Genomic DNA, 24,626 nt, shown 5'->3' with positions numbered 1-24,626 from the left:
GATTTGGGAGCCCCAGGAACATGCAGCCAGAATGTGCCTCTTTTTCCTTGTACAGACCTGTCCGTCATCACTCATCAGAAACAGGGCTGAGAAAAAGGTTAGAGATTGTTACAGAAACTTTATCTGTAAAGCACCTACTTCATTTTGCACAGGACTTGCAAATTAACCTTTAAAAATTATTCAGTACTCTCATGACAGATTATTATCTTGAAAAAGCCACTGATCAATAGCATATTGCAATGAGGCCTTTCTCCTGACATTACTGGTAACTGGGATAGGAAATAAAACTGTGAAATCCTGGTAAAGTGTTATATGTGGTTTACTATGCTCAAATAGATACTACCTCTGATTATATGCTATGAACTTAGTACTGTGTAGTATTAGAGCCTGCTTATTCTTCAAAAATAGAATATTCCTTCTGTATGTATGTACAGGTAAACAGGCGCTATAAAGATGGTACTGTTAATCCGTGAGAATTAAAGTTTATGGAAAATTTGGAAGAAAAGGAAAAGGAGATAGAGCTTTGGGAGTAAAGTAGTAGTTCTCATGGGCATGTATTTATATCCAAGCCACACGGGATTGCTGCTTGTTAAAAACATTTCGTGTTAAGACATAAGAACTAATGTGTGTTGCTCAAATCCTTTAAATTGTTCTGACCTTTCAGATATGCATGTTAACTAAAACTTTCATGAGCCCGTGCATTTATTATTGTCTCATTTCATAAATGCCTGGCAGTGTATTAAACTTCTAGAATATTATCTATTGTGAAAACTTCTAGAATGATATCTCGGTTATTTTAGGAAGCATTCTTAGACAAGCTAATATGCTTAGAGAAATTACTCCTTCAACTCTGATAGAAGTTACAATTTTTAGCTCTTTAAATAATACATTTCAAACTAGATTTACATGACTAAACTGGTATTAATTTCTCAGAGCTACTTCTAGGGCTTGTCTCTTTCTCTGCCTTCTCTCAGCACCCTCCCTGCAAATGTTTTCCCAACCATACACATCAAAAAGCCTAAACCAGAGTGGAAGCAAGTGTGCTGCATAAATTGTTAGTGACAAGCAGATGTAGCTGCTCAGATCAGTCCCACTTCGCAGTGGGAGTGCAGTAAAACCATCGTACCCTGCTTGATGCACTCTTGAGCTTCTCAGTTTCTAATAGTGTCTTCTCCCTTCCCATGCTTAACCATCAATGACAGGCAAAAGCAAAGTGCAGTCATTGTTCAGGTCACCCAGGAATTTCATTTTTGGTTTGTTTTCAATAGTGTGATTAAAAATGCCTGAGTAGAAAAAGACAGAATCATGTTTCTTCTCTTGAAGTTTGATTAGGTTCTTAACTAATTGTTGTACACTATTGAATCTGTACATGTAATCACAGACTCAAAGCTTTAGTCTCTTAAGAAAATAAAATAGTAATCTCTCTTCAATTTGTATTGTAACGTGTGGTGCAAAGCCCTTCTAAAGTGCCAAGTTAAAGCAGTGTAGGAGTCTGTTGCTTTCAGGAGCAGTGATGAACTTGTGTGAGTGTAGAAGCACTAAGATTTTCTATAAATACAGAAACCAGATTTTTCCATCCATCGAACGTATATGCCAAAATACAGTCCATGGAGAATTGTTTGAATCTTTACTGTTCTTTTAGGTGTGGTATAAAACAATGAAAAATTAAAGATGCTAATGAAGAGTTAGTTAACATAGCTTCATAATCCGTAGAGATTAGGTCGTTGGCTAAGTAGTCCACTGCAAAGAATGTGAGATGTGTGGTGAGGACCAAGGAACGTGAACCAGCTGTCATGAGTCCGGCACATAGGAGGCTAGTGGGTAACCTAACACCAGTCTGTAATAGCTTGAAAGGCAACTGCAAAGATGATGGAACCAAGCTCCTCTTTGAGTGGACCAGAAGACGTAACAAGTGACAGCAAGTTTTCTGGCCTCGGCTGGGTAACGATGTTGTCCGTGGTCCTTTTGAGAGCAGGAGGTTAGGCTAGGTAACCACTAGAAGTCTTTTCCAACCTACATTTCCCTGCTTCTACAAAGACAAGGTTAAACAGAGTGGATAAGAGAGAGTGTATTGTATAGTTTGTTACTTCTATTACTGTTCAGATTCTATGATAACGAATAGGAATTAAATACAACAGTCCTCATGTCTTTAGATTAGGAAGAGTTCACTGGGCTTTACTGGAAGAGCTTAATGAATTAAAACAGAGTAAAAGGTTAATAAAAATGTGATGCAGCGAATGAAGGTTCTAATATTTAGGAGTTAAGCCTCCTTTTTTGTTTCTGCGCCATTCTTTGTTGCTTGTTTCTGTTTCATCATGCCATGCTATAGTCCTTAACAATTGCAGAATTCCTGACAAATACTAGGCACAGTGTGGTTGGTCACATAATGTTTCCAGAAAGGAAAAAGTACAGACAGCTTACTGTTTTGAAAAATTACTTCATTGAATTTTGTTCCCTTTGTTGGATAGCTTCTGACACTCTTCTGTGCATATACGATGAAAACTATATTTGGTGTGTCTCTTGACAAGATTTCAGTGGTTTCTTTTTCTTTCTTTCTTTCTTTTTTTTTTTTTTTCTTCCATGTAGTAGTCATAGCTACCTGATTTTGAGTATCAAAAAGCCTTGATGGTCAGAATTTTGGCTGCCTTTCAGGTCTGTGGCTTTTCTTCCTCAGCTGCTCTGGTGGTGTTCAAGAGAAAATGAGTTGGTTCTTAGTTCCTTTGTTATCCTTGACTTTTTATCAGAATGTCTCATGTCAGACGCAGCATAGAAACCTTCAGCGGTTTTGTTCTGATGACTCAGTAGAACAATATTGTCTCTACCACATACTGCTCTGTCTGTTTAGTCCATGTAAATTCTGCACCCTTTTTTTTGGACTTCACCTTCCTTACCTGGTAGAACCTGATGTGTTATATTTAGGGAGAGGGGAGGAACAAAAAAGGAGGAAAGTACTTGTAATAGTTTCTAGAACAGCAGCCTCTTGATTTCTCTTGATGATCCTTTTATAATTTTATAGTTAGTCTGTTACTGAGAAGCATATTACACCTCTACACATCTGGGGAAAAAAAATCAGATTATTTAATTTTTGTTCAACACTAAGTTCATTTTTTAGCCATTGTATCAACAGGTTTTATATTACAGCCATTGGCCATGCATGTGTGTAACTTGAAGCCTGCCAGGACTTTGAACCTGAGAAGCAGTGTAGTATTTCACATATTAATTACAATAAAAGTATGCTCTAAACTACACTTCTTTTATGTTTAAAGAGATGAATTAGAGCTACAAATGTGAAGATTGGGAAGGTAAAGTAGAATAAACGGTCAGTTAAAAAAACATAAAGGAGAGATATGCCACAAATGCTATGACAGAATATTAGAGTCCTTCAGGAATATGTGTAGAAAGAACAGAGGAATCATAGAATGTCCTGAGTTGTGAGGGACCCACAAGGATCATCGAGTCCAACTCCCGTCCCTGCACAGGACAACCCCACAGCTCACACCGTGTGTCTGAGGGTGTTGTCCAGTCTCTTCTTGAACGCTGTCAGGCTTGGGGCCGTGACACCTCCCTGGGGAGCCTGTTCCAGTGCTCCACCTCCCTCTGGTTGCACTTGAAAGAGGAAAGTCGTGGTAGAAGGTAAAGAGAAAGGACAAAATTACTGCTGTAGGTTTGGTGCTATTTCTGCTGCTTCTGAAAGCTCTCTCAACACTCTGATTTCCTTAGATCCTTGCTGAAGAAATGCTAGCATGGAACTGGAGATGTAGGAAGACAGGGTGATATTTTTAGAACCTTACTACAACCTGTCATGTCCATTCTAAAGGACATAAAGCTTCAAGGATATGCAGAAACTCTTTTGTTTTGGTTTTATTAAAGGTAATTCCAGCTTTTGGCACCTGCAGCTCTTCTCTGGTGGTCTGGCTACCAGCAGCCTCTGCTTTTGCAGGGCTGCATTGCCAGAACTTCAATATAACTGGTACTCTGTGTCTCAAAGAAGTTCAGAGTTAGTTACTCATGCTGTCAACAGAGCGCTAAAGATCAAAAGTGAAAGGAGAGGGGGAAGAAAAGGCAGTCAGTGCTGGGGCCAGCTGAAGTTTTGTGAGGTTTGCTGATACACACTTTGGGCTTCATACGTGTACTTTAAACTAGTACTAATAAGAAAATAATTAATCATTTCTCCTTTCTTCAATCCCACAAGTAGATAAATGAAATATTAATTATGGAAGACATTGTCAGATATTATTTTTGTGTTACACTTAAACTTGCAGGAATTACCAGAAGACCAATCAACCTGCTGAACTAAATTATAAATCTGCCTTGGTCACAAATGGAGACATAATCTAGTCTAGCATGTCTGATTAGGAGTGTCTTGATAGATGTTTGGTGTTTAGTATTTGCCTTGAACAGAGTTCAAGGAAAGAGGCGGGGGTTTTTTGCAGATTTTACTGAAGTATGTTAAAGGTTTTGAGTGGAGACTCAGTAATAAAGGCCCTACTGCAGGAAGACAACCTTATCTAAGACAGTAATTAGGCATTTGCCTAATTATGGTCTTAAGTGATTTAACTTCAGTGAGCAGGTAAGAATCTAAAGAGTTGTGAATATTTTATTTGAAGAATGGAGTATATTTAATTTTTATAGTTGTCTACATGCATTGATCAAGAAAAACTTCCATCTAGAGTGATTTTTTTTTTTTTTTGATTCACTGTTTCCTGGGAGGAGTGTAGGGCTGCTGCCCAGGTGTGTAGGGATGGGGTCGGGAGGGCCAAGGCACAACTGCATCTGAACTTGGCAGGGGACACAAAGAATAGTAATAAGGGCTTCCACAGATATGTCAGCCAGAAAAGGATGGTTGAAGAAGGTGTACCCACCTACTCCACCCCTGCTCCCCCACCTCCCCAAAGAAACACTACTGACAAACTGGTAATAATGGATGAGGAGAAGACTGAGGTACTCAACAACTCTCTTACCTTAGTCTTCACTGTCAAGCCCTCTTGCCACTCCTCTCGAGTGAATGAACTACAAGACAGGGACTGGGGGAGCAAAGTCTCTCCCACTGTAAGAGAAGATCAGGTTGGTGACCACTTGAGGAGCCTGAGCATACATAAGTCCATGGGACCTGACGAGGTGCATCCCAGAGTCCTGAAGGAATTGGCTGATGTAGTTGCCAAGCCACTCTCCGTGATATTTGAGAAGTTATGGCAGTCAGGTGAAGTCCCTGGTGAACTGAAAAAGAGAAACTTCACACCCGTTATTACAAAGAGTAGAAAGGAGGACCCCAGGAACTACTGACCTGTCAGTGTCACCTCTGTGCCTGGGAAGATCATGGAACAAATCCTCCTAGAAGCTGTGCTAAGGCACATGGAGGACACAGGGGTGATTTGAGACTGCCAGCACAGCTTCACCAAGGGCATGTCCTGCCTGACCAACCTAGTGGCCTTCTACAATGGAGTAACCACATCAGTGGATGAAGGAAGGGCTACGGATGTCGTCTGTCTGGGCTTCTATAAAGCCTTTGACACCATCCTCCCAACACTCTTCTCTCTAAATTGTAGACGTATGGATTTGATGGGTGGACTGTTTGGCAGATGAGGCATTGGCTGGGTGGTCACACCCAGAGAGTAATGGTCAATGGCACAATGTCTGGATGGACATTGGTGACAAGTGGTGTCCCTCAGGGGTCTGTACTGGGACCAGTACTGTTTAATATCTTCATCAATGACATAGACAATGAGATTGAGGGCACCCTCAGCAAGTTTGCAGATGACACCAAGCTGAGTGGTGCATTTGACACCCCTGAGGGACGTGATGCCATCCAGAGGGATCTGGACAAGCGTGAGAAGTTGGCCCATGCAAAGCTCATGAGGCTCAACAGGCCAAGTGCAAAGTCCTGCACCTGGGTCAGGTCAAGCCCCGGTATCAATACAGGCTGGGAGATGAAGGGATTGAGAGCAGCTCTGCAGAGAAGGACTTGGGGGTATGGGTGGATGAAAGACTGGACATGAGCCGGCAATGTGTGCTTGCAACCCAGAAGACAAATCGTACCCTAGGCTGCATTAAAAGGAGCATGGCCAGCAGGTCGAGGGAAGTGATTCTGCCCCTCTGCTCTGGTGAGACCGCAGCTGGAGTCCTGCATCCAGCACGGGTGTCCTGAGGACAGGAAAGACCTGGACGTGTTGGAGAGGAGCCAGAGGAGGCCACCAAAATGATCAGAGGATGAACACTTCTCCTCTGAGGACAGCCTGAGAGAGTTGGGATTGTTCAGCCTGGGGAAGAGAAGGCTCCAGGGAGACCTTATTGCAGCCTTTCAGTACTTAAAATGGGCCTATAAGAAAGATGGGGACAGACTTTTAACCAGAGCCTCTTGCAGTAGGACGGTGGATGATGGTTTTAAACTAAAGGAGGGGAGATTCAGGCTAGACATGAGGAAGACATATTTTAAAATGAGGGTGGTGAAATGCTGGCACAGGTTGCCCAGAGAGGTGGTAGATGCCCCATCCCTGGAGACATTCAAGGCCAGCCTGGATGGGGCTCTGAGCAACCTGATCCAGTTGAAGATGTCCCTGCTCATGGCAGGGGGGTTGGACTAGATGACCTTTGAAGGTCCCTTCCAACCAAAACTATTCTATGATGTGATGGTCTTTTCATGCCTCGTCAAAAGGGAAAATATGGTAATTCTTTAGGGGTTCTGCAAGTGTACAAGGAAGCTGACAGGCATAAGTAGATTTGAGTGGTTCTGCTCTAATTTATAATGCTTACAAATTTTCCTCAGGTTTGCCACATGCCTTTGACTATGGGCCTGTCCTCAGCCTCTGAAGTACAGTATGTATGAGTTTATGTCCTTTTTTTATTCACACATGCTGCTCAGTATATTGTGACCTCAAAGGTTTCACGAGACTTGTCAAGCTCACCCTAGATGAAACATGGAGTTCTCATGTCCTTTTCTTTCTGTTTCCTTCCCAAGAGCTTTCCCTTGACCTTTGTTTTGGCTCTACTGCAGCTGTTCTCCCATGAGCTAACTTAATGGAATAAAATGGTATGAAAACCCCAAATTTGGCTCAATAAGTTTCTCCTGTATCAGTGAGTTAAATGTGGCCCTGGAAGGGTCCAGTGAGCTGCAGAGCTTGGAGCAGAGGAGGAGTGATACCAGGTGGCCAGAAATGAGAAAGAGGAGGGGTTGGAGATGGAGAAAAGTAGGAGCAGCAACAGCAGACAGGGAGGATGGGAAGCAAGCCTTTGGGGTAGTAATGAGATATTAGATTGGCTCAGAGTCTGTAAAGCCACAGTTTAAGTTACCGTTTGTAGTTTTTCAAACAGAAAATAGCTATGTGTTTTTATGGATTTTCAGGAATGTATTCCAGATGCTAGATAGGCACCATATCTTCATTCCAGGGATGGTGTGCTCTCTTTAAAACTTGTGGCTTCCTACTGATTAATTCAGCAGATGGGACAGTTGAAAGATCTTTCACACATTTGAATCTTTAGCCAAATAGCATTTCTTTTTCCCCAGAGACATCACGATGACATTCCTACAGCCTGGAAAGTAGTATCTCCCCAATTCTACTTTTTACAACCTTTGTCAGCTTGATCTCATCAGATGCCCAGCTCATACTATATTCAGCTAGAGCTGCCTCAGCAGAACTTTTTCATATACACTAACATTTCTAGACACGTGCTGATTTATGGCTTCACAGCTTTCTAAAATACCTGATAAGGGGTGTTGTGGATTTTGCATAACAGAAGGTCATGAGAATGACATGAATAGACTACACTGGTGCATTGCACAATTCAATTTAGCTATATACGTCTTAATGTGAAAGTCTTCAGGTTTGTGCTGGTACAACAATGTGGAGATGAGAACTGTACTTGGTAGAAATAACTCATTCATTGATGTAAAAGCTTACTTGACAGTATGGTCAGTTGTCCTGCCTAATAGGATTCTGGTTGAAATACTTTCATTTTCATTTCAGACAAGAAAGCTACTCCTTGGTTTACTTTAGCATTAGAAATAGTTCCTCTTATTATTTTATGAACATTTCCCAACTACAAACAATGCAAAGCTTAACGAGCTCACTGTAAAGCACTTTCTCCCCTAATCTATTGCTTTTACTGAAAATTCTGCTCATGCTTCTTCTCTTACTTATATTTGAGTGATACTTAGTCGTTCTGGTGCAAGCAGCCTTCTGCTCATTGTGTAAATGCTTCTTCATTATTTAATTCCACCAGCAATGGGTTTTAGAGGAAGAAAATTGAGTGGTTTAGATATAATGCTTGGTTTCACATGTCTGGTACTTGAGCAACACCTTATGAATTGCATGTTTCCTGCTGACCAGTCTGTAGTTCGCCAGCTTTGCTCGCTGCAGAACAGACTGCTTTTGATTTCAGATGTCTTCCATGCTTTCCTGTGCAGCTGCGACACCTTGGTGAGCAGTAACAGTGGCTCTCTGAAAGCCAAGAGTCATTCACATAAGAGTTCACAGCTTATAAAAGTCCCACAGGCAGCTCTGTGGAAAGTGAAGCGAGCAGTGATGACCTGGCTTCTCTTGTCTCTCTTCTCTTGTCTCTCTCTAGCAAAGAGCAAGTTAACAATTACTTTTGAGGTCACAGACTGCCTTCCATTGAAATTAGCCCATCTTATCTACTCTCACTTTTTTTTAATTGCTTCCCTTAGATTTGACCCTCTGGGAAAGGTCCCTAATTTTTTTCCTGTGGTGATTCCACCTTGAGCAGCTGTGTGAGTCATGAAAAAGTGGCAGAGCATCCTGCGCTGGCTGACACGGTTCTGGCAGCATCACTATACACACAGGGCTGATGTAGCAAAGGCTCGTAGGGGTCGTTTTTGGAGGATGAGGGGCATTTCTTTATCTTTGTTGTGTTGCTGACCAAATTTTCTTGGAGCTCAGAAAAGTAGAGGAACCGTGCAACACCAGGTCATGTAAAATTGTGAGCAGAATCTTCGAGTTTGGGCAGGTTCTTAACAAAATAAAGTGCACATAAGCAAGGCAGAAGTTTCTCCCCATCCTAGTTGCATTCTCAAATTTGCGTTGTAAAAAGCAGAATACATTGAACTTATTAAGTTTGGTAGTGCAATTATAGTTGCATTGGCTATATCTGTGCAATGGCATTGCAATGGAGTATAATCTGTGATCTCACTATGAATCTTGCATGAGTCCTCTACTGTATGTAGTACTTTTGTTCGTGCCCCCATTGTTTCTCCCTTGTTTTTTGTTCCCCACCTGTTACTTAGGAAGTAGCCCAAATAATTTCTTTATTTAAAAAAGAGTTGCTTTAATTACATTTCCATTCAGATGTGTATCTTACAGGTAGATTTTAGAAAAGTGTGTATTTCTAGAAAATATTTCCTGAGTCAGTTAAATTGAAAGTTCAAGATAAGGTTCATGTAACTGAAAAATATAAAGGGTGTATAAAAAGGAAGATGTATGTATTCATACTACCTACTGGATTCCGTGAAGTATTTCTCTCACTACTGTTCATGTTTTTGAAGGATAAAGACTTCTCTAATACAGTTGCTGGGCTAACTAGATTTCTGAAGAATAATTTTTGTAGGCTTTTGTTAATCTGAGGAGAGCTCATTAAACAATATCAAAAGGAGCTGACGATATAGTACTAGAAAGCATATTTTGAGAAGAGGTTTCTTGAAAATAAGGCAAATTTTCATAATTTCCTTACGATGTTTTTTCATGTATGATGGGCTTCACAACAGACTGTACAGTGTATTATGGATGTAATCAAAATTGACTATGATTGAAAATTTAGTTCTGACATTTCCACTTAATTGCATTTTAAAGGAAAAACAATCTCAGTGTACGAAATTCTTTATTCTGTAGAGACCTGTACAACTTTTTTAAAAGTGAAGGCAGTGCTTATTATGAAGAATATTCAGTATAACTTTTTTCCCCCTAGCTCCAGTCATAGTCCCAGAAGATATGGCAAAATGTTACAGCTGTGAAATAACATTAAAATGCCATTTAATGTGTCAAGGGAAACTCTTTTTTTTTTTTTTTTTTTTCCCCCCTTGGATAAAAAGACTTGAATAAAAGCTTTTTCTTCTGTAGTGCTCACAGGTTTTCAAGTGGATGGAGACGGCTGTTGCTCGCAGCAGATTATACCAGATGCAGAGTTGCCCAGGGATGTGTGCTTTGTTTGCTGGAGACAGGTCTTATTGTCTTGCCTCAAGGCATTAGGTTGAGTCTCTTAGACTATATAAGTAGCGATTTTTATCCTCTGAGTTACTGGAGTGTCACATGGCGCTATATGACATTTTTAGGTAATGCATGAAGTAGGATTTTTTAATTTTTTTTTTTTTTTTTTTACTGGATATGTAGAAGTAGGTGACCTCTATTGAAGTTTTGCAAAACCCTTAAATATTTACCACTGAAAGAAGATTGCAGATTTCAGAGACGTGTTGCTAGGTTCCCTGCCTAAGAAATATATTAAATGAGCTTTTCAGCATAGTTCTTTATCCACAGAAATATTATCAAGGAAGAGATGAAAGGATTTGCATTTGTATTATACACCTTAGCATGCAAGTAGAAGACCAATGAGGCTCTGTACGATGAATACCTGAAGATTTCCTGAAAGCCCAACTAAAACAAAATTGAATATTTTATAGAGATTTGCTACATTTATGTTAGGTATGAGGTAATAGGCGCAATACGTTTTCCTGTTATTTCGCACTTGTCTGTGTATATGATAATTAATATTTTATTTCCAAATACTTCATTTTAGTGCAGCAGCCAACACAAGGTATTTGGCAAGATGGCCTGTGATCTCCTTTAATATTACAGTTTGTGTGTTCTTGTGAGATTTCATTTGAGCTATAATTTGCAAATAAATTTGTCCTTATTATGCGCATGAAGTGAAAATTGTGAGTAGTGGAACTGTGTGTGGTACCAGTCTGGTGGGGTTTTTTTGTTAAACTTGCATTTGCTGGGTATGACCAGATACTTAGGACAGCATCCTTGTGCTTGTTGAGCGTCGCTTTCTCGAGGGAATTCAGTTTGGGGACAGCTCGGGCAAGCTGAAAAGTATAAAATTGCTGAAGCAATTGTGTATTTTGGAGAAGATAATTTTTCTGAAAAATGTTATGACATGTCTTAGCCCGTTCCAACATAACAGGCAACACTTCATGAATCCTTATATTGCTTGAGAAAATATGGATTTACAAGGTTCCAGTTTGACAGAAGTCTGCCAGGAGGTTATGATACAGCATGCAAGTGTGAAAGATCGTTCTTAGAGCAACCCATAATATGTCAGACCTAGCAAATCTGCTGAAGTCATTCAGTGCTTCTCTTCTTTACTGTTTTGCACATTATAATGCAGTAGTCATGTTGGGTTAATGTGTTAATGGATGATCTTCAAAGTTTAATGGACATAAGCAGGTTTTCCATCTCACAGTTTTGTATGGAGCTAATAGTTTTGTGCAGGGCTCCCTGTAGTTTCAAGATGTAGCAACAGCTTGGTATTCAGTATTGAATTCAAAGTGAGTCAAAATATTACTAATGAAATGAACAGTGTTAACCATTTAATCTTAGTGTTTTGGTTTCCTGCTTGGTGCTAAGGTAGAATCAAAGCTAAGGAGTCATGTAAATTAGTATCCAGACAAATGTTTCTCTGCCAAAGGCAAGCAGTTAAAGCTTGAAAATGCTCGATATGATTTTAAGTAAACATGTACTTAAATATTTTTAAGTAAATGCACCTTTAAAATTAAACATTTCGAAGTAAATGTCAGAACACTGATGTAACTGGTTGTTTCTGCCTGGTACTATGTAAATGCTTATGTTGTAGGCTAGCAGGTCCTGTCTGCATTGGCTGTTTCTTGCATTTGGTGTAACTTTTCTTGAACTGCACTTAATATATCTGCCCCATTTTTCTTGACCCAGCTTCTCTGCTGTCGTTGTGGCAAATAAAGGATAACTGAACTTGATTAGGGCTTTCAAGGTTGTACTTCTGTCCAAGTTGCACAGTGGTAATGGCCTCTGTAGACACTGCCCACACTGAGGCACGTGTGCTGTAGCCTGAGAGTTTCATAGGGGCTTCTTCTGGTGTGTTGGTTTGTTTGAGGTTCAAACGTCTACAAGCTGCTTCCAGTTTGGGAATGTTTTCATTGTTGTTGCTTTCGTGTGCCACATGCACAATATGACAACTTGTTGAAAATGATCAGTTTTCAAAATATTAACGTACCATCTGTCTGTCCCTCTTTAGGAAAGCCCAAGAAGGGAAGAAGAAAGTGGTTGTAGCAGGGTGTGTTCCACAAGCCCAACCTCGTCAAGACTACCTGAAAGGCTTGAGTATTATAGGGGTATGTATCTTTATCAGTTAGAAACCAAAGGTTTTCATAAATGTTTTTGGTAGGTCAGTGTCCATATATAGGCTTTGTTGACTTTCTCTTGGAAAAGCAGCAGAGAAGCTTGGTACCTCCCCTGTTAGTCTTCTTGCATTGTACAGCACTTAAGCCTTCTTGCATCCAGGGTGATTTGGTTTGGTTGTGGCACAAGGGGAAAAGGAAAGGGATACTGTTGGTGGAACTGAATTCCAGCGCCCTTTGTAGCCTGAAAACATCCAGGTGTCATCCAGGATGATGAAGACATCCATTACCATATTCTTTAAAATGTCACAGTTTATTTGGTTTAAGATGAAGAAATACACCCTTTGTTAAAATCAATGGAAGAAGTGTTAAAAGACGAGCATATAAATTGCACGGGTGCAGCTGAGCAGTGTTTTTTTTACTTCATGCTATTAAGCAGAATGGCAAATAGCAATGATTATTTTGTCTAAATTTGAGGGAGTCTGAAGAGTTAAATCCACCGGTGACTGAGTTGTTAAACAGTTACCAAGCTTTACATTGCACCATTGACCAGAGAGCTTTTGACTTAATTCAGTTAGTAAAGTGCCTTCAGTATCCTTTGGGATGAAGTACTATTGTATAATTGAATCACCTTTGTAAAATAGTCATGAAAATCCAGGAGTCAACGCACAAGCTGAGAGTTTCTTCATTGTTCAAGCCTTTAGAGTGAAACTGGATGAATTTGTAAAAAGCATGTTTGAGTTGAAGCACTGCCATTGGATCCAGTGTGTGAGAATTACAGTGAAGCTGTCCTGTATGACATTAAGTCAGAACAGATGACTGTGCAGCATCATTGCTGCATTAAAATTCTAAAGAGGTCGACATGTTTCCACTTCAGTGTCATGAACTCAAGCTGAAACTAAGATTTTGTAGGAACAAGATCAACAAAAGTGTTCCAAAGCTTTCTCTTTCATTAGAAGATCATACAAGACGCAGTTGTTCGAAGTAATTTAGAAGTAAAGTAGGTAACACGTAATTTCTGAAAATTAGCCTCTTCATTTTGCTACCTAGAACCAGTGGTTAGTGAAAATATCTGCAGTTTTTTATTTATTACAGAAAAATTTCTACTAGTTCAATTGGGCTGGTAATGCAGTGTTCTCAGGTACCTTTGAATTGGATCTGAAAATACTGAAATGTGATCTTTGCAGCAAGGACACTGTCTTCTAAATGTCATTGCTGTGGTAAAAGTTACTGTTCTTTAAGTAACAGATGCTTCAGCTCAGAAAGGTCTTAAACTTTAGGCATAACTATTAACAGAAGCAAAGCAAAGAGCAGATTTTGTCCATGTTTTCAGTTTGTATATTGAAGATTTTCTTCTCATTTTACAAAGACACTATGTGACGGGGTGACTGTATTTAAAGGATAAGAGTTTTTATCTGACCATTGCAAAATACTTTTGAAAGGCAGTTTTGACAGAATTGAGAAATAGAAAATGTTCTGTCAGCAGTAGGATATTGATTCTGCTCTAAAATTTTAAGCATTAAGAGTACAGTTTTGGAAATCTTGCTTCACCACCAGTTTGGTCTCATCTTCAACTTGGCTGAGAGATAGAGTTGATTTACTGTTGCTTAGGTAAGCTCTGCTTGCCTTTTTTTTTTTTTTTTTTTGCCTTTTTTTTTTTTTTTAGAAAAGTGTTGTCTGAGAATGTGGTTATTTACCAGTAATTACAACTCCCTTGGGGTGGCTTTCTGAAGTAGTCAGTGTGTCAGAGGGCTCTTCGGCTCGTCTTGTTATGACAGAGGAGGAAGTTGTGATGTAACTACCAGAGAACTCGAGTTGCTTTGATGTGCACTTGAGAAACAGAGGACTTACACTGTTCTGTATTAATTACTTGATTTGGACAGAAGGGAAGGAAAGGCAGCTTCATATCCCTATTACTGTTTGTGATGTTACTGTGCTTTTCTGTTTCTTTAGAGTCATTGCCACTTTTTAAAAATAATGTGGGTTGCCATAGGCGGGATATAAGGCAAAATGTAACATGACATGGCAAAGTGAAGGAGCTGTTTTCAGGAAGGGGGAAGCTTTAGGTAGTAGGTAGTTGCTAAAAAAAGGATATGTGACTTTGTCTGTGCTGATTATTTTGAGGGCATTATAGGGAAGTACTGGGGGAATTAAAGATTTAGCAGACAGGTTATGTTCTGGAACTCATGAATGGATGTAGGTAGTTGTAGTGTTTCCTCGCTTCCTGAGTTCCATACAAAGACACGCAAAACCATTTTTCCCACTGATAAACTGAACCACTGGAATCAGATTAGAAGTTTTGTTTCTTTGCCTGGCATTTTAAAATATTTGGTGTTCAAGTGATGCTGTGTGTTGGAACCCTGGCCAGTTGGCTAAGGGTTCATGGGCCTTAAGATGCTTCACAAGCACCATGTATCTGTACTTTGAAATCATCAGACTTAGTGGACATACATACGTATCCCATTAAAGGCATACAATAGCTCCGCAGATGAGTGAATCTCTTGACTTGCTGAAGGGGAATGTCAACCCTAATTCTCCTTCCTTCCTCATCTTTCCCATTGTAACATAACAGCATCAAAGATCAGTTGTCTATCATCTCTGCTGTACATCCATTTCCCAAGGGAAGCGTTTCAGCCCATTCTTTCATCTGAGCAAAATATATCCAGTGTCACCAAGGCTGTAATCCCCCCGTCTGCTGCTGCGCTCCGAGTCAGAAGGTGCAGATCCTGTGCATGGTAGTTACTGCAGATTCCTTGGCCAGAGTTGGGCCTGAAATCACTGCTTCTAGGAGAAGCATGTAGCCATGAAAACCTCTCTGCAGGGGCTCCCTGCATTCCCCTGACCTCCAAATAACCTTTTTCTGTGGCTGCTCTACTTTGAGGCAAGCTCGAGGTAATTTTTTTTTTTTTTTTTTAATATCCAGTTTGAAACCGTGGAGTGTGATTAGTGGAAGTGCTGAGAAGTCCCAGTAGCAGCATGTTAACCCTAAGAGCACTGCTATAAAGTAAATGGTTCAGTATAAAAAAATGCTAAGTACATTAAAAAAACTAGGCACTTGACTTTTCAAGCTGTACATCTGTAACTGGCATACATTTTTAAATGTAATGTGCCTTAGTTCTCCATTAGTAAAACCCTTCAGTGAGCAGAGCTTTAGCAGTGCCACTGTGAAAGAAAATCAGTGTAATTTTAGCAACATGCCAAACGCTTGTACATCTCTACTGCTTTGGTGTCCTAAATGAGGATGATATATGATATTTCTGATGTTCCATTCATACAAGTTTCAACGGTGTTTGCAAAACAGAGGTAATGATACTTACCTACCTTGCGGTGTTTGTAAGGTCAGACTGCGTTAAAGATTGCAGGCCTCTCTGCTGCCCTTAAACTGGAGCCTTGCATAAATGCAAATATCCAGTGTGTACTTCATGAAAGATAAATTCGATGGAATTTTATTTTGAACTATGTGAATTAGCAGAGCTTCTTGGGAAGCGGGCTGAAAGCTTGGGAACAGGTGCACACTGTTCTTCTGTAACTTACAGCCAAGAATGTTTTTGTGCAAAATTCAAGCTCTGTCAGTACCACTCCGTTGGTTGACCTCGACTTTTGAATTGCCATGCTAATATTCAGATATGACACTTTAACCTGGAAAGTCGGGAAAGAATTGTGGTTAAGCACCTGCTTTTAAACTGAAAACTGAACATGCAAACAGGAACTATTCTTTTCCACAGCAATTATGTACTGTCCTATGAATCAAAAGGTGTAGGAATTAATTTAGAAAAGAATTATACTTAAGCTGTGTCAGTGTTTAGCAATAAAAATTAGTTGTTTATGGGCTTTTCTGGGGTAGCCTCCTTCCCTTTGAAGTTTGTGTAGAGCCTACTCTCAGAATACCTTCTTAAACCAGAATATGGCCCATTACTATGGTCACTGTTGTCAGCAAGGGTTTTAAACACAGATGTTATCCCTCTGAAGCCACAGTGTCTAGTCACATGCCTTTTGAAGTTACATATTAAGGCCTGGATTTATGTTGCCTAAGTGTACTGTAATTTGAGAGTCTGTTTTGCTCAGCTCCCTTTATGGTCAATGAAGATAATTATCTCTAAGATAACTTAGATTTTTAGAAGATCTGAAGTGACTTTTGAAGCCATATATTTCCCTTTTACTGGCTTTAGTTATGGGATAGGCTGAGTAGGCTTTTAACATCTGACAGAGCTGCCTACAAGAGGTGAGATGAAACTGAGAGTTAGTGAACTGGATTTATAATCTGTAGGATTACTAGTAGGAGTTTGTAGTAATCTAAGATTAATTTATCCGTGTAGTAACCAATTTGTTTCTTATGTATGTGATTGAAAATCAAAGATGGGTAGGATTTTCCCTAGATGAGAAAAAAAGATTGCTTTGCTTCGAGTAGTTACGTATGTGTATGTATGCTCATGCCAAGGGTGTTCATAAGCAGCTGAATGCTGACGTTTGCTTCAGCAGTAGCCTCATGCTGTGCAAGCAAGCTCTACCCTGTCCTCAGTTTCTCTCAGCCGTTGGCTAAGGTTTTTGTTTGTTTTGCGGTGTTTTTTCAGTTAACGTTTCTAGTCTTTGGTATTTCAAGTCTTTGTCACTCCTTTACTGGCTTCAATATCTTTTTTGATAGTCACTTTCTGATACTTGATGTACTTGACTAAGAGGAGACCTCATCACAGTCTACAGCTTCCTCACGTGGGGAGCAGGAGGGGCAGGTGCTGGTCTCTTCTCTCTGGTGACCAGTGACAGAACCCGAGGGAATGGCAGGAAGATGTGCCAGGGGAGGTTTAGGTTGGACATGAGGAAAAGGTTCTTCCCCCAGAGGGTGGTGGAGCACTGGAACAGGCTCCCCAGGGAGGTGTCACGGCCCCAAGCCTGACAGTGTTCAGGAAGAGACTGGACAAGGCCTCAGACACACGGTGTGAACTGTGGGGCTGTCCTGTGCAGGGACAGGAGTTGGAATCAATGATCCTTTTGGGTCCCTTCCAACTCAGGACATTCTGTGATTCTATGCTTACACATTGCTTGTGCTACCCCCTGAGAAATTTCTGTCTCTGGGGAGCTCAGTCATGATGCCAGGGGAAGGACAGTTTGGGGAGGCTCCAGGGGTAATTCCTTGGGAGGGTTGTTCCTGTCCTGTCAACGTCGGGAAGCTTCAACCTTCAGACCTTCTGTGGTGGAAAGATGTTCCCTTCCATGCTGGAAGGTAGCTGGGTGTGGGGAGCAACTGCTTTGGGGGAGGATTCCTGAGAAGCCTGGTTGTGAGGAGGACCTGGCTGCCATTTTTAACCCATGATGGTAACTGTGTCAGTAGTTTTGAGAGCTGAGACTCATCACAGGGTGAAACCGCAAACTTCTTGGCCAAAAGACAGTCACTAGTGGCAAGTGTCAGAGATCTCATGCTTTGTCTCTGATTTGTTTTTATTTGCTGCTGATTCTGCCAGGTTAATCTCAGTCCCCCAGCAGAAAAAACAGTTGTCAGCCAGGGGATGTGGATCCCTTGTGAACACTTACAAAAAATGGCATGTCAGATGCAGGAATAATTCCACAATCTTATGATTTGGAGACAACAAAGAGTGTGACATACTCTACACTCACATGTGTTGAGGTATCACTGTGCTAAGAAGCAAAAGATAATTTGAAGGAAACTGCTGATTTGAATGTCAAGATGCTTCCTGACTCCTCCAGTGATTTTTTCATCACCTGGGAGGCACTCTCTTCTGAGAATAAAGTTCAAGTCACAGAATAAGGAGGTATTTTCTGAAGAAATTGAAATGCTCGCTTTATAGGATTTAATCTTCTTCAAATGGGACCAGAATAGCCATTATCTAACAGGCAGTGGCATAACTCCAGAAAGCATGAGCACTGCAGCAGAATTGGCAAAGGGCAGCGTCCCTCTGGTCTTGGTATGCTTCCTGCCCTGGCTCCATCGGAAATTATCGCTGGGCTGTATCAAGAGGAGAGAAGATGAATACCTGTTATCACATAGACTGCCAGGAAGCCTTACACATTCCTACCTTTTTTATAATACATTGTTGGGCCAAATCGCCTTTTCAGTGGTGCAGCTTGTACCAAACAGCTTTTCTGGGGTGTCTTAGATGCCCAGGTAGCAGACTCCATTAAAAGGCAGTCTGTGTTCTCCAGAAAACATTGGGTGTTCATGAACTGCTTGTTTTCACAACCACCCTCTATTTTCTTATCATGGCTGCTGCCACAGAGAGAAGCACACAGAGGCTTCTCTCTCAGAAAAGACCATTAAGACATTTGATATCTTCACTATAAAACTGTTTGCTTCTGGGACGTCTAAAACTTTTTACCTTGCTTTAGTTGTAAGGGACATCTGAAGACCATCTCTCCTGTTTTGCGTTGACCGTATCACTTCAGAAAGAGGTTGGTCCAAATATCTTTACCCACAAAATGCTTCTCTGCATATTTCAGTGGACACAATAAACTGAAAGTATATTTATTTAACTGTGAATCTCGTACAAGGTTTTGTCTTCCCAGATGACAGTGCAGGGTCTTTGCAGAGGTCTTGGTGCTTCCCTGAAGAGAATGTCAGAAAGTTTCTCTTATTTTCGTGGTAGGTTCATGGATGGACTTTTCTAGATAGTTTTCTTTGGTCTGAGGCACACCGACTTCTAAAGAGTACAGAATCTCAGGGTAAATAAATGTGCACTCTCTCACTTAACTGCTTGCTGAGAGTATTCAGAGTTTATAGGAGCTCTCTTAGAGGTTATGTTGTTTTTTTTTTTTCTGGAGTCCATCTCATGCAGAACACTTTCAGGATTTTAATACTGATTCTGAGACAATTTGGATCATGTCTGAGAGCTTGGAAGAATTTGTGTGACCATCCTCGACGTGCACGTCTGTCTGCACTCACAGATTGCCTCGGGTGAGACGTCAGACGTAGCACATCACAGGCCTGTCTTTGGGCTGTTTACACCCACCAGTCGTCTGTTGAACATGAGAGTGACAGTACAAAGGGATCTGGGGGACTTTGATGACAAATGGCCTGTGCGTGCATTTCTGTACTCCTCTTGCTAATTACTGTGCTTAGTTGGAGAGCTCAGGGCTTCTGTCTCCCAGGGGAGCGCTGGGCTGTCCTGGGGGGTGCTTGGTTTGAAAAGTGACTGGCTTGTACTTGTGTGTTCAGGAGCGACCTGCAGCTTCAGCCCCAGCGTGGATTGCCTCATGTCTTCCTTGTGTGTGGAAGGGCTGGATGCATGGGATTGCTGAGCTCTACTTATGCCTAGCTCTGATCCCACCAGGAAGGCTCAAAGATTTTTTTTTTTTCCTGGTCTTCGTTTTAACTCAGGCTTCATGCTTTGATACAGCTCTCTTCTTTTTCCTTGCTTTTTGACCAGTCAGCTTCCTGCTTTGGTTACTCCTTCATCCTGTGAGCCTTGCCTGTGCTCTTGTCCTGTGTCCATCTCAGCCCAGATTTCTGCATCACCCCTGATTTGTAGTGTCTTGTTTGTTTGTTTGTTTTCTGTAGTCCTGCTCGGCTGCCTGCTCCGGTCTGCCCTTAGCTTTTGTTCCATCCAGGCCCTAATGGAGAACGATTTGTCATGGATAAAATGCCCACCATGGTACATGCTTATACTAGAAACCAGATCTCACAAGATCTGTGGAGCCAAGTACGGTGCACAAACTACAGCCAGCAGTAATGTACCTGCTGTCAGTCCTGAAGGTTTATTTTATTCAGGTCCATTCCAGAGAAACACTGAGGAATAGTGTCTTTTCCCTTCATACACCACTAAGAACTCTTAAGTCTTTGTGCTTCATGGGCTTCCTGATACCTGGTGGAGACATTATTGGGTCTCTGGTCAAAAAGGTTTGCAGATGCCTTTGACACCACTCCAGAACAGAAATACCTGTAAAGTTAGTGAAGTGTGGAGAAGGGAATCCTGCAGGCCTCTGTATATCCAAGAAAATGTAATTGTGGTTCAGGTTAGGAACCAACCAGGTTTCTTTTGTTTTAAAATGATGATGAACTTAAACAGTTTAGTATTGAGATATGTAGCAATAATATTTTAGGCAATATATTTGGCAAAAACTGTGTTTTCTGTCTTTATTTATAGTTGTAAATTTGTATACTTCCGTTTTTGAGGTTTTTTTTTTATTTTTAAAAAAATAAGTAGAACGTCTATATGTAAGTATCTCAAGTCATTATTTTTTAACCCATATCTAAAAGGGATATGTACGCAAGTGCTTAAATACATGTGTTCCACACAAATGCTAACGTGTGCTTTCTTTATGAGTAGATTGCTAAATATTGACGTATATCTGTCATATGAATGTTTGTAATGCATAAAATGATTTAAATGTATATTTTTATAAGATTAAAATGTCAATATTAATGATACTTTAAATAACTTAATTTCTAGGATTCACAAGTAATATGCTGTATTCAGAAACCTGAAGTGGCAGAGATTTGGGTTTAGAAAAAGCTGTATTTCAAAAGGTTTAAGAAAAAAAAAAAAAAAGTTGTTTTACATGGACTTAATCCAACATCCAGACAAGGAAAGGAACAGACTCCCACTGACTTTAGTTAGGAACTCTAGATCAGACACCAAGACACCAACTACAGATGAGCCTTTTTTTTTGTTTGTTTTGGGTTTTTTTGTTTTTAAGCTGCTATTAGACTGATTGGAAAATGAATGTGAAATAGAGATGATTGTGCAGAGGTTTGTTTACAGGAAATTACAAACTCGGTGGTTTAAGGGCACAGAGACTTAATGGCTTAGATGCAAAAGATCCAAGTTCCAGGCTCCTTGTTGCAGACCAGGTTCTGCTTTTGAAGCCCCTGCAACTTGTGCTTTTGTGCTTGCTCTTGAGGCAAACCGGGAAAGAAACGACTGCAAAAATCATACTGAATCTATTTCATATAATGTACAGCTTAGAGAAGCAGTGTTTAAAAAGGAATATTTTGGAAAAATTATGAACTAATTTAAGTGTGCAAAGTAGGGCTTTCTGTATTTGGCTTTCCTGCAATATATGTAAGCATATATGCACATCTATAGGTAGACATTACGTAGAATATCCACTTTGCATGAAAGTTGAAGGAAGAATCTCAGCTTCCAGAATTTGAGTGTTAATGCTGATGCCTTCTACCAAAATATCTATAGTGTATGGACCCTTAGCTTTATCTAGTAAGATACACTTGGCAAGTGTAATGCTAAAACTCCTTCCATTTCCAAACAGTGCCACAAGTAAGTCCAGGACAAGGTGGTCTTCCCTTAAATTTCACCACAGTATTTTTAATTTCTTCCCGTATTCCAGTCTCTTTCCCTTGCAATACTTCCTTAATTTTTCCCCCAATATTCGCCCTCACAATATCCTCAGCTTCTTGTTATGTTCTGTACCATCTACTATTTTGGAGTTGAGGGTGGGGAGATGGAGCACGTAGGGGCTGTTTGAGCTGCCCAGGTGGTGACAGCCTGGGTGACCGTGGCCTTTCATAGACCATGAGCAGCAGCTTAGGCCTGAACTCTTTTCTAGGGTCCCTCTTTTCTAATCGTCTGGTGATTTTTGCCAAACATACAGGACAAAATTTGGTTTAAGTTAGGTGGCGAGTTTTAAGGTTACTTTTGGCAGATGAAGCAAGATGCACAGAAAAAAAATGGCTAAAAATGTAGCCCCAAACTCTTTACTCCTCCTTAATCCATAAGAACACACTTTTGAAAGAGGAGTTTATATAAAGTATATCCAGTTGTTGACTACTTGGATATTGACCTTCTGACTTTTTTTAGGTTCAGCAGATAGATCGTGTAGTAGAAGTTGTGGAGGAAACTATAAAAGGTAAGCATCACACTTGAAATAATAGCAGCTAGTCTGAAAGATGTAAGCATTAGCTAGCACAAGTGCAGCTGTTGTGTTCTTTATCAACCTAATGCTTGCTTTGTCTTCTAGCTGAATGTTTGGTCAGTGCTACACTTTGCTATATGTGCTTTGTTTAAGTGGTAATTTCAGAGATCTTTTCTGGCAGGAGCTCTGTAGCCTGTTGGATTCATAGGTAAATGCTTCAGGGGAGACTTCAATAATTTATTTTAAGTTGCATCTATGTAGGTGGGTGTAGAGTACTGTTTAAAGTTTCCACACCATCTTAATTCAGTGCTATATCTCTACTTTCTTATGTTTAGTCCTCTCGTGGATGGTTTTTTTTCTTTTCAGATGTTTTGGCTCACTTCCCTGAACTTCCTCAGCAGGACAGATAAATTATGCACTAGTTTAGTGTTCTTTTGTAACTGTGTCCCATGTTCTCTCTGGCTGTGTTCATGTGTGTGTACACGCAGTACTTTGCAGTGAAGGGGAGAAAAGACAGTATTGTTTCTGCAGTCTGACTAGTAAACATTTGTCATTGAATAAATATATTTGTCTGGGTCTTTCTGGGTTACCTAAGTTTGTCTCCATTACTTATCAGGCCATAAAAATCACTGTTCCATGAAGCTTTAAATTACAAGGTTGAGTTTAATTGGTTGTACTTCCAATATAAACAAGTGTCTGGTCCACAAGACATTGCCTGTAACTTTAATGCTGGAGTGTGATGCTTTTGAAATACAGCATGAAAATGTAGAAACAGTGCAAAATTTTAAAAGAAAAAAGCTTCTCCCAAGAAATAGTGTAGTGTTGTGTAGGGCTGCTAGAACTTGTGGTTTGAAGACCTTAAGATTTCATATTGCTTCAAACGCTTTCAAAAATGAAACCTGTAGGCTTATGTACTTCCAACCAAAACTTTTCCCATTTTGTGACATCTGTTTTTTTGGGAGTGCAACCTACTGTACGATACAAAGAAGAAACATATTCAATATATTCATACTTGTTACTAAAGAAGCCAAACTCTCTTTCCGGAAACATCCTGGTGTTTATGACACTGTGTTAGAAAAAGGGGTGCTTCTTGATTTTTACAACAGCACAGTATTTCAGATCTCTATCTGTTTTTCCTGAGTTTTATTTATTCTTAAGGGAGTAAGATGATAACCTAGGTCAGCATGCCCTCCCTTTACGAAAATGGGCTTTGTAATATTTATACTGACTGCAGGCATAACTGCTTTTTGGATAACATAGTTACTCGGGTTATTGTGACTGAGTATTATAAGACTAGAAAGAAAACAAATAATCTAGTGGCAGTTGTTTGAAGTCATACTTTTCATTGAATTGATCTGAGGATTTTACATATTGATGTAATTCTGGAAAATAATATTCACAGAAACCTTAAGGAACAGTTAAACTTTAAGAAACATGAATTTTGGGAAAGATTTTCAGTCTAGCTTCCTATAAGTGATTTGCAGGGAAAAAAAAAAAAAAGGAGTAACTGGGCTGCTGAATTCCATATGTAGTGCCAATTCCTTCAGGGATTTCTCAAAAGGTAACACAAGATTTCTGAAGTTTTATTAGAAAAAATGAACAAAAGTGGCTCCTCAGTGCAAGAGAGACCATGGACATGCTGGAGAGAGTCCAGTGAAGAGCCACAAAGATGGTTGAGACTGAGACTGGAGCGTCTCTTCTCATAGGAGAGCCTGAGCGAGCTGGGACACTTCAGCCTGGAGAAGAGAGAGCTCTGGGGGATCTCATCAGTGTCTATAGATACCTGAAGGGAGGGTGCAAAGAGGACAGAGCCAGGCCCTTCTCAGTGATGCCCAGTGACAGACCAGAAGGCAACAAGCACAAACACAGGAGGTTCCCTCTGAACATCAGGAAACACTTTTTCACTGTGAGTGTGACTGAGCACTGGCGCAGGTTGCCAGGGAGGCTGTGGAATTGCCTTCCCTGGAGCTGTCTGGATGTGGTCCTGGCCAGCTGGCTCTAGGTGGCCCTGCTTGAGCAGGGAGGTGGTATCAGGTGACTTCCAGAGGTCCCTGCCAACCTCAGCCCTTCTGTGAAAATAGAATTTCGATTGGAAAGAGAATCGACAAATTACAGGGGTTTTATATATGATTGATATATATATATATATATATATATATATACTTTAAGTTACAGAATAAAATATATTTTGCAAATACCAACCAGAAAAGTAGGAGTTTTTACTTATAATTACAGTTCTTTCATTTAAATTTGTTTAAAGCTACTGCATTAACTTATGTATTTGGAATCATCTTCCACTAACGGAGAAGAATGTGAAGCTCTTTTTCACTGTTTTATGAGTCTAACAGTGAATTTTCATTATCTAAGTGAAGTAAAATACTGTAGATTACAAGACTGTTGGTTAAGAATATTTTATGCTATCAAATAGATACATGGTAGGAGCTTAAATTCATGTATGTAAAACCAGATGAAATGTAACCCTCTGTCT

The 24,626-nt window shown here is 40.2% G+C and overlaps 1 protein-coding gene across 1 annotated transcript in view; it reads left to right on the top strand.

The window, feature by feature from the left end:
- The window catches only part of CDKAL1 (CDK5 regulatory subunit associated protein 1 like 1), a 417,324-nt gene that overhangs the window by 118,708 nt on the left and 273,990 nt on the right, over positions 1–24,626 (top strand). The window contains exons 6-7 of the mRNA XM_065628520.1: positions 12,217–12,313; positions 22,084–22,132. Coding sequence (XP_065484592.1) covers positions 12,217–12,313; positions 22,084–22,132 — 146 coding nt within the window. The remainder of the gene's footprint in view (positions 1–12,216; positions 12,314–22,083; positions 22,133–24,626) is intronic.

This window comes from Caloenas nicobarica, chromosome 2 (assembly GCF_036013445.1).
Source record: "Caloenas nicobarica isolate bCalNic1 chromosome 2, bCalNic1.hap1, whole genome shotgun sequence".
NCBI lineage: Eukaryota > Metazoa > Chordata > Aves > Columbiformes > Columbidae > Caloenas > Caloenas nicobarica.
The sequence above is the reverse complement of the archived record's forward strand: the minus strand, read 5'-3'. Positions and strand labels throughout refer to the sequence as shown.